We start from the raw sequence: 10,780 nt of genomic DNA, 5'->3' as shown, positions 1-10,780 counted from the left end.
TAAGCAAAGAAGAGCAGCCTGCTTACTCTGTAGTCTGGAGCAGGGCAGAATAGGACAGGTAGGACAGAACACAGCATCCCATGCAAATAATGCTGTAAATGTTTACGCACAGGATTTGACCTTGGGATGGACAGAGGATAAAAAAATTATTCAGTGTCAAGCCCTGAGCTACTTTCACTGAGCTTCTCTCAGACACCAGTAATGAACTCTTCAGATACTCCTCGCAGAGATCCCTGAAGTCCAGTTTATAACCAGGCCAATAACTCACTTTTGATCTCTGAAGCCACTTGTTCGATTCTCTGGACCTCAGGGCCAAAAAGAGTTGTTTATTATTTATAGCAAGTATAAAGAAGGTCATCACAAGCTGTGGTCAGTTCCAAGGATGGCAACTGGTATTCTCATAACTTGCACGTGGGCAATGGCAAAATTTTTAAAAATATTTATGCACATCAGATATATACAGATGGTCATTTTAAAGCCACTTTTTCCATCAATACTTATTAACCATCTAATCTGATAAATCACTGTATTTGGAGGCTGTGGGGTATACAGAGGCCTTCAGAAAGCAAACATGAACTGGAGACTCTGCAATTTGAGAATATTTAAGCAGAATCATCTACAAAAATTTTTTTTTATAATATGTATCAGTCCTCATGTAACCTGGGGCCGATCAGCTAACTCCTCTGGAACACCAGCTTTCTTACCTTATGCAACACGATTTTATTCATTCAACCAACAGTAGAGCCAGGTTAAAGACTGGTCCTGAAATCCCATAGACCCTGGAGAGATTGCTGGCGCTGGTATTTGGGCCTCAGTTTCTCGTTTGTTGCAGTGGGGATGCTAGTGAATCCCCTACAGAGGCAGGGAGATTAAGTCATTTACTTAAACATCAAAACGTAGTGCCTAACAACTTGTAAGTGGTCCATACTTGTTGACTGTTTTCATTTTCGTTACTGCTGATGGAACCCATTCTATACCAGTACTGTTAAAAAGGTCCAGAATACAAAATTATGTAGAACACAAGTCAATCCTGAAGGCATTCACTTTGTAAAGAGGAAGAAAGTCAACAGAGATGTGTAATAAAATGGGATGAGAGCACTAAGAGTACCAGCTGCCAAGGGGGCACAAAGAAGCAGCACCCAGTTTTCCCTGGGTAAAGAGAGTAGGCTCCACCGAGAAGCTGCTGGCGCCCAGCCTTCAAAGTAGAACTGGATGCCTAAGAACTCGTCAGGACTTAACGTTATAAGCTTTTTAAACTGTTGATCTAAAATTTCACATGTGTTGAAAGTCATCTTTCAGCATCCCACAACCAGAGCACATTCATTAACTTTCCAACCAGGAATGCAATCAATAATTACTGCTGGACACCCTTCTCCCACGAAACCAAACAGAAATCCCTTAGCAATGGCACTTCTGGGGGTTGGAAAACAAGATTATGTCCCACTGTCGACATTCGTGATGCGCCCCCTTCACAGACGGACCACTGGAGGCCAAACTCAGGCCCAGCCAGGGAGGGGGTTGGTCAAGGCTGCGACTTTTTATTCGTGTTTGACACCGCGCTCCTTGTAAACCGGGCGCCAGTGCTGGGTCAGCAGCTTCACACAGGTCAAAGGAGACGAACCGAACACCGCAGGCACAATTTCGAAGGGATCGGTGCCCGGCAGGAAAAAGTCTGTGCGCCGAGGTCCAACCAGCCCAGGGGCCCTCAGGAACCCAGGCTCAGGAGTCCTCAGCAGGGCCCCGGGTGCCCGCCTCTGACAACGTCGTTCCCCGCCCCGGGCCGCGCAAAAGGTTCGGGGGTGCACTGGGGATTTTTCTCCACTCTCAGGCTCAGCTTCGTCGCTGGAGTCTGTTCTCCCGGAACACAGAACGCGGGCGGACGGCCCGCCCAGTCACGATCGGTAGGCGAAGCTGCTGGGTGGAAGCGGGCCGAGCCGCCGTACGGAAGCGCCCCGCCCCTCGCGCGCTCCCGGCCGGCGCTCGCACCTAGCTCCCGGGGGCGGCGCGCGCTCCGGTGTGCGGGGGTCAGGGCGGGGCGGGGCGGGGCGGACTGGAGACCCGCCCCTTCTCCCCTCCCCCTCCGGCGGAGATTGACGAGCCCTGGGCATCCGCCCCAACCAATGAGCGCGTCCGGGGGCGGGCCCTGGAGCCAGCTGCTTTGGCTACTTAGAGTCGTCGGCTGGGCTGTAGGAAACCAGAACGGAGTCGGGACTGCCCAGGTGGAGCGGGCGCCCCTGCCAACGCGGACCGGCAGGCGCACGGGCATCGCGGCGAGGACCGCACCGCACGGATCCGCGCGGGGCAGAGCCGAGCCGCAGCCCCACGCGCCGCCCAGGACACGCTCGTCACCACCACCTCCGCAGCACCCATGGGGACCAGGAGACTTTAAAGGAGTTTGGGGTTTCGGGAGCAGGGAAATCACGGGTACGAAGAGGCAGCTTTCTTTGCCTTGGAAACGTGTTTTCTTCGTCCGATTGTTTGGACCCTGTGCCGGGTAGGAGGGAGAGGGGACTTCTGGCTGAAAGTGGGCCTCGCCACACAACCCGCACCCACACCGGCACACACACACACACCGCACTGGCTTCCCCCACCCTCCCCTTGCCTCTTTGTTAGGTTATTTTAGACAGAGCAGCCTCGCCCTGGCGCAGCCAGATTGGCTCTGCTGGGGAGAAGGCGAGAGAACTAAGGGGCAGAGTGCACCTGCCTGTGCGGGCAAGTGTGCCCGGGTGCGTGGGTGTACGTGCACTGGCGAGCGTGCCAGCGTGGGGTTGGAATAGTGTCCGAAGGTGGGGGTCTGAGTGTGTCGTCGCGAAGGTTTGTCATTGTACGTGACATCAGCACACCGGTGTAGCAGCCTGTCAGTGTCTGGACTCCAAGTGTGCAAAACTGTGCTGGTGTCAGGTGGGTGCCCGTGAACGTGTCCGATGGTCATTGCGCGAGGCGCTGTCCGGGAGGAGCACGGACCTAGGGTAAAACTGAGAGGTGGGCTGGGGAGGGGGGCGGCTGAAAATGTGAGCGCAGCGCGCTCCAAGCTCTGGGGCCCGAGGCGCTCCTCCTTTCCTCCAACCCACCCCTCCGTCCCTTCCTGGGTGTCCCGACTCCTACGCTGCCACACCCCGCGCTGTCCTTCCCACTGGGACCCCGTACGCCCTCCCGCGCTCCAGCCTCTTCTCTTGTGGGCGTTGGGCCGGATTCCGGTACAAGGTCCGAGGCTGCGTGGTGGCGTCCGCTCTCGCCCGCCGGACTGCTGGCTCCCGTGCCGGTCCCGGCCCCGGGGAGGCGGTTGACTCCAGTACAGGCGCGCGGGCGGCCAGGCCCCAGGGGCACGGCTCATCCTGGGGAGGGCAGCGCGACTCTGATCGTGTCTCTGCGTCTCCTCTGTGCTTCCGCAGATCCCCGCTTCTGGCCCCGGCCTCGCCGCGTCATTGATGGGCAACCAACTGGACCGCATCACCCACCTTAGCTACAGCGAGTTGCCCACCGGGGACCCGTCGGGGATCGAGAAGGACGAGCTGCGGGTCGGGGTCGCCTACTTCTTCTCGGATGAGGAGGAGGACCTGGACGAACGAGGCCAGCCCGACAAGTTTGGCGTGAAGGCCTCCCCGGGCCGCGCTCCCTGCCCGGAGAGCCCTAGCCGTCGCCGCCACCACCACCTGCTGCACCAGCTGGTCCTCAACGAAACTCAGTTCTCCGCCTTTCGGGGCCAGGAATGCATCTTTTCCAAAATGAGCGGCGGCCCTCAGGGCGCCGACCTGAGCGTCTACGCGGTCACGGCGCTGCCCGCGCTCTGCGAGCCCGGCGACCTGCTGGAGCTGCTGTGCCTGCAGCCCGCGCCAGAGCCGCCCGCGCCCGCCCCGCACTGGGCCGTCTACGTGGGCGGCGGGCAGATCATCCACCTGCACCAAGGCGAGATCCGCCAGGACAGCCTGTACGAGGCGGGCGCGGCCAACGTGGGCCGGGTGGTGAATAGCTGGTACCGCTACCGCCCGCTGGTGGCCGAGCTGGTGGTGCAGAACGCCTGCGGCCACCTGGGCCTCAAGAGCGAGGAGATCTGCTGGACGAACTCGGAGAGCTTCGCCGCTTGGTGCCGCTTCGGCAAGCGGGAGTTCAAGGCGGGAGGGGAGGTGCCGGCCGGCACGCAGACCCCGCAGCAGCAGTACTATCTCAAGGTGCACCTGGGTGAGAACAAGGTGCACACGGCCAGGTTTCACAGCCTGGAAGACCTCATCCGCGAGAAGCGCCGCATCGACGCCAGCGGCCGCCTGCGTGTGCTCCAGGAGCTCGCCGACCTTGTGGACGACAAGGAGTAGCCTGGGGGTCGCCGCCCGCCCCTCCAGGCTCCCCGCGCCCCGCTCCCTCCCCCGCACGCGGGCTCCCAGGCCGGCGATTCAGCACCCCCCGACCCCCTTGAGTGGCCACCCGCAGCGGCCAGCGCCCGGGCTGCAGCCTCGCATCATTCTGGCAAGTGGCAGGTAGTCCCAGGAACTGGCCCCGGGCCTGAAGGGGCCGCGCCCGCCCGGCTGAGACCCCCAGTGGTGATGATGGTGTTGGGAGGCCCAGCGTGCGCTCGCCCCTTGAGTTGTAAGTGGGGAGAGGAGAACGGGCCGAGGGAAGCAGGGACAAGGCCTCCCCCCAAGAGTCACTGGTCTAGTGACTAGCACCCGACCTACTAGAAAGGGACCATCGCCGCCCCAAACGTGCACACACAGACCGGTGGGAGGTGAGAATTGATCCTTTCAGGGCACAGCTCAGCTCTAGTATGGATGTGTCCCCAGACTGCAGGATTTCCAAGAAATCGAGCCTGTCCCTCATGCACTTGTGAATAATTCCACGAGGGAGCAAGCACTTCGGGACTCCGGGTTATCCCGAGGCTGCCCGGGACTTTTTCAGCTCTCCAGTCCCTGATCTGCTGACATTGTATCCCAGGCTCCGGGCTAAGCAAGACAGTGTTTGTTTTGCTTCCCGTTCTTTCCACCTAGGGAAGCGAACGCCACTCCCCACCGGCATTTGCCTGTGAGTCCCCCTTGCTGGCAGAAGCGATGCCTTCCCGGTCCCCGAAGGATAATGGCGCAGCGAATTTGATGAGGAGAGCCGCCGGCCCCGCCCCCCTGGCCAGGAGAAGGCTCACCCGGTGTCCGCGAACTTGAATCTGTGAAAAGGGCGCTTGCTCTCAACCCTAGATGGCTCCCTCCTTGGGCTGCGTTTCAAAAATAACCACAGTTTTAAAGGGGTTGGAGGAGACGGAGGGGAAAGACATGGCAACATTCCAGAAACCAGCATTATTACAGCACCATAGCCAGTGTATTTAGTTTGGCTTTTCCTAACACAGAAATCTCAGAAGGTGGGGAAGTGGAAATAAAGTCTTAAAATCGAGAAAGCAATTGTCCAAATATGTCAACAAAGCCTATCGTGTTGATGTTTTTTTATTGACCATTTTAGCAACATGCTAATAAAATTTCAAATTGAAATTTTTATTTTCATGGCTTTAATCCATGATAGTTTAAATACTGGGGGCCATTAAGAGTGGATTTAGCTAAGAGCTTAGCTAACATTGCCTTTTCACTCTATTTTTCTCAAACCTTATGAGAATTCTGTTTTTGAATATCGTAGTTAATTTTTTGGCTTTAACGGCAGCCCTAGTAATGGTGGAGTTGTTAATCCGTGCGTATATTGTGCTGAATCTCCGTCAGTTAAGGGGTTTACTGCTTTGGTGGAAATTGCTAGCGGGTTCCATGATGTTAATTTCTCGATGTTGTATACCACTACCATTCCACATTTGCATTTCTATTTTTCTTCCTCTCCCCCTGATCTTCTTTAAAAAAACGAATGTAGAATTTGTGGCTTTTTCCCCCTTCTCTTTAGCCAGTCCCACAGTTCATTCCTGAAAACCGGAAGGAACTTCTAGGATCAGGTCGATCGTACGGTTTTCAAAAAATTAAGGCTGTTTGAAACCCCTTCCTTGGGTAAGGACTTACCAACTTCTCTCTTGTGCAGCAGCCCCAGCCTGATTAACTGTTACTTGATTCAGTGGGTGTCAGACACACCTCCAGCATCTACGTCCGTCCCTTGCAGGGGAATTTGTCAAATAACGGTGTTTAGCTAATGGTTGCAAGCAGTCGCCTACTGACAGTTGTGATTTAGATGGACAGCAAATATTATGGCCAAAGCCAGTTTCTTGGCATTTCAAAAATAATGCAATAAAAACTAGTCGAGGTTAGCTGCGACTGGGAATGTCTTTCTTTTGTTTGTTTTCATGGTTAAATGATTCATCTCTGTTTTGTTCTTTGGTTTTCAGCCTGGATTCATTCCCTGATCTTGACTCAAAAGGTCAGCTCAATGAACTATGAACTAGAGTATTTTTCTTAAGCCTATTGAGTGATTTATTTTTTAAAAAATGTTTAAATGCCTACGCTTTTCTTTCAGCACATACAACAGCAAAACTTTTGTAATAACGAACTTAACATTTGCATGTATGGAGAACTGGAAATCATTTATTTCCCTAACTTATTCCCCTTTCAAATAACAGATGTCGGATCCTAAACCGAAATTCTTTATTGTATCTACACAGCCCACATTCTTTACTGTGTCCTCCTACTGTATCTTGGCTCTCTGCTGTATTAAATACCATCCCAAGCATTTGTTCGAACAGGACTCCTTCTTGACATTTTGTCTTCTACCTGTCACTCAGAGGGTGGGACTTTAGCAAAAGAAATGAATGGTCTCTCACACCTGAGATTTATTTCCTCTGATGGCACATAATCTGATTTTGCTCTTACTAAGAGGGCCACTATAACAGAGGCTTAGCTTGATACTTGCTGAGACTAGATTAGCAATAAAAATAAGAGTTTGGCAGCCAAAGCAGCACTCATGACTATATTGGTCTATTAAGGATTGGGTTGATGATGATAGTTCTCCAAATTCACAATAGAAAAACACTAGTTACAAAGGGAACTTGAAAGGTCTGTACATTCCTTATATTACTCCTGAAATATTTGTTATCTGTGCTGAAAATAATTGCAAAAGAAGACACAAGATGAAGTGGAGAGGTTATGAGATGATAATTTATAAAATCTCTGATTTCATAACTCATAGGTTGTATGTTTACCTCATTTGAACTGGCAATATAAGAGATTTAAGCATTTGAATATGTTAGGGAAAAGGGAAAATAGTCTCCTCAATGTTAATAATAACCAGTGGCAGAATAATTCTAATTGTAGTACAGCATGAAGAGGCTATTATCAAGATATTGTCTAATAGTTTTATGCTGGAAAACGTGTCTATTTTTAGGACGTTCTCAATGGGAATGACGGCAAGAAGGTGGAAGATCTCTTGGAAGATGGTACCAGTAGACTTGATATTTATTATGAGCAGATATAATATCTCTGGATGTTATCAGAGTTATAGAAACTAAGCCAAAAGCCTCCTGATGTTTTAATAGAAGTCAGGGATTTAGTCTGGGTTTTGGTTATCCTCAAGAGAACAGAGCTTCATAGTAACTTTTCATGATGTTGAGTGTGGCCTAGCTGGTGGTGGGTCCCGTCAGTGATGTGGTGCAGAAGAAAACTATCCATAGACCCCCATCCTTTCTCACTTTCAGAAGGTGATTCTGAAAAGCAAACTACTAAAAAAAGGTGAATATTTTTAGTTCAAGGAGTGCTTTGCTACACATTTGGTAATTAAGAAAAAAAAAAAAAGGAGGTGGAATGGGGAGAAGGGAGGTTAGGCTTAAACTGGTTTAAACAAAACCAGTCCTGAAACACTGTTACTCTCAAAGTATATCTTTGTATATAAAAAAAAAATTCTGTAGAATTTACATGTATTGCATTTCTTTTTTTAAAAAATTAAAAGTATATTAATGAGCCAAATAGATAGAAAGTTCCTCAGTATTTAAAAATTTAAATGCCTGTCATGACTGTATTTTATTAAACAAAGCAGTACCATCAAGTCACCGAAAGTATAAAACACTTGTGCCAGGTTAGAACATCAAACACAGAAGCAGCTGTAAGTTCAGTGATGTTACCTGATTTTACTAGACTTTCAGAATTTTGATGTTTATCTTCCTCTTTGTGTCACGTTTCTGTGGTGAACACTTCTGTTTGAATAATATTTTCTTTTCCAGAAAAGCATGCTATTGGTGTTTACAAAAGAATTACCTGAGTGATCCGTTTATCCTAACAGTTTTCAAACATTACCTTATTGATTATGTTGTGCGTGTGCTTTCAACACCCCTAAGAATTCAGTGTCTTTGGCATCTAATAAATGGAGCAGGGTCAAATTTCAGTGAAATTAATACTAACCGTACAAACATAACAGACCTACCTGATTTACTTTTATCTACATGTCTATTTTTAAATCATTCTGCTTTCTCGTTTTTAGACAAATGAAGAGAATCTAGTTAGGTGGGCCTTTCAGAGATGATTTGCCACGTGCATAAAGGGTCTGCAACCGAAAAGCACAGGCTTCCAGATTTCTGGAAACATTAAGGACACTGTGTTTAAAAAATGGTTGTCTGAGATCCAACTCGATATTTTTGCTGACAGTCACTAGCTATTAGCAGAATATATATATGTGTGTGTATGTGTGTTTATATACACACACATTTATAATCCTTATACATGTGTATGTACACATACATACGTATAATAATTTACACAGGTCATATATGCAAATGTGCATGTGTACACACATATATAAATACATTTCTACCTATAGCTAATAATTGTGATTTCATTCAGACATACAGATATATGTACACACATACATGCAAACTATTTAAAAATAAAATGGAGAGTGACTTGAGATCTACAAAAACAGGAGGAAACATTCTAGGGTTCAAAATAGCTAATGAGTAACTGGGACACCAAGGCAGCTCTGCCTAAAACGAAGCATAAACAAAGAGAAGAAAATGTGGGAGTTGCAGTTAGTTTTAGTCTCACTTTTAGAAGACTATGTTCCTTGTTTCTCTAAAATCGACAAAAGATTCAAAGGAAAGCTGTAAAGATTAGAAAATAATTGCAAAAGAAGACACAAGATGAAGTGGAGAGGTTATGAGATGATAAAATAAGCTAATAAGCTTTTCAACAGGGGATAACTGTTCTCCATTCGAACTGAAGACAGAAAAGCTAAGATCTTATTTTCCAACCATTTCATAATTTATAAAATCTCTGATTTCATAACTCATAGGTTGTATGTTTACCTCATTTGAACTTGCAATATAAGAGATTTAAGCATCTGAATACGTTAGGGAAAAGGAAAAATAGTCTCCTCTGCCCTTACTGGAGGTGAGTTTTGTGATTATTGCATTCATTGGCAGCACCCAGATGAACAGTTCCCCATACTGTGGGCTTGGCACATAGTAGGTGCTCAATAAACATAAGACTGTGGCATTTCTCTACTTTACACGGTTTTCAGTGATACTTGATCACTAGGAAAACCAGAAATCCCACCACCTGGCTTGTCTGTAAGGGAAACTTAAATTTCTTTCACAGAAATTGGAGGGGTTTCCCACCTCGGAAGGCTCACAGAAATATAATTTATGAAGCTTAAGGCTGATTTCAGTTAAAGGGTATTCTGCATGTTCTGTTTGCTTCTAGGGAAAACAAAAAAACAAAAAAATGACTATCAAAGAATAGAAAGAGAAAATGTTCTCTTATCGTTTTCTTGGAAAGGGGAAAGTGAAATAATAATTCTGACAAAAACTTCCACAACTTCATCTCTCATTTATCTCAAGGAGAGATTTTTCTCGCATGAAATCACAAGATTATTCCTTCAGAAGGAAGCTTATTATTGAAGCTCTTGCTAAAAATCTTCAGATGTGCAGGGGGAAACCTACTAGATTGTTACCTTAACTCTCTGGGAAAAAATTAGATTTGAAGGAATTTGGTCATGGGTATTTTTCTAAATAAACATTACTCATATATTAACATTTCCAAATAATTGCTATGCCCATTGGCTTTTATAATCCAATTATTATTTTTTTAATGTGAACATGAGTTCTGAGCTTAATTTGGTTCAAAGGGGAGAGGCTTGTAAAATATTAGGTGTGGATAGAGCCAATGACTTAAATTTTAAGCATAAAATAAATGCTTCAGAAGTTAATTTCAGCTATAATACATTCAGTGTTCCAAAAAATAGGAAAGATCATATAAGATCTTACTGCTCGTATGCTTCCTAAGGAAATTCTTGCCATCAATCTGTGAAATAGACATTAATGTTCTACTCGGGCCACAATGGTAAACTTGAGGGCTTCTTTATTAGAAATATACTGATATTTGCTTTAACAAAGAAGTTATTCTAAAATTCAATCACTTTTCCCTCCAGCAGTCCCACAAGGCGCCAGCTCTTTACTCAGTGCCAAGCCCATTGTTTTCAGGTATCAGATTCTCCCGGGGAATGAGCAGATCTGGCAGCGATTTTGTAAAGCATCTCCCAGCTTCTAACAGCACACACTTTAGTGCTTCTCTGCAGAAGTGTTTGCCCAGGGTCTGAGCCAGAGAGAGGCTAACTAAGGTCAAGGATAGGGCTGCCCCATTTTGCAAATAAAAATACAGGCCACTCGATTACTTCTGAATTTCAGATAAAAAGGGAATAATCATTTTAGTATAAGTATGTTCCATGTACTATTTGGGACTAAAAATGATGCGTTTATCTGAAATTCAAACAAAACTTCCTGTCCAATATATTATCTGGCAGCCCTACTCAGGGAAGACCTCACCATCTCTAAGAAGACAGAGGCCTCTGCATTTTTAGAGCTGACAAACAAAGGACACATCTCCTACCC

The 10,780-nt window shown here is 47.4% G+C and overlaps 1 protein-coding gene across 1 annotated transcript; it reads left to right on the top strand.

The window, feature by feature from the left end:
* Positions 1 to 2,197: 2,197 nt before the first annotated feature.
* On the top strand, positions 2,198 to 5,468 carry LRATD1 (LRAT domain containing 1). The gene is made up of 2 exons (XM_007471212.1): positions 2,198 to 2,424; positions 3,393 to 5,468. Exon 2 carries the CDS (start codon positions 3,429 to 3,431, stop codon positions 4,308 to 4,310), a length of 882 nt encoding a protein of 293 aa, XP_007471274.1. The 5' UTR covers positions 2,198 to 2,424; positions 3,393 to 3,428; the 3' UTR covers positions 4,311 to 5,468.
* The last annotated feature ends 5,312 nt before the right edge of the window (positions 5,469 to 10,780 follow it).

Source organism: Lipotes vexillifer, unplaced genomic scaffold (genome assembly GCF_000442215.2).
Source record: "Lipotes vexillifer unplaced genomic scaffold, Lipotes_vexillifer_v1.1 scaffold604, whole genome shotgun sequence".
In the NCBI taxonomy this organism is placed as follows: domain Eukaryota; kingdom Metazoa; phylum Chordata; class Mammalia; order Artiodactyla; family Lipotidae; genus Lipotes; species Lipotes vexillifer.
The sequence above is the reverse complement of the archived record's forward strand: the minus strand, read 5'-3'. Positions and strand labels throughout refer to the sequence as shown.

Excerpts from the sequence above, each read along its gene's own strand:
- LRATD1 (XM_007471212.1), top strand. The coding sequence starts at position 3,429 with ATGGGCAACCAACTGGACCGCATCACCCACCTTAGCTACAGCGAGTTG.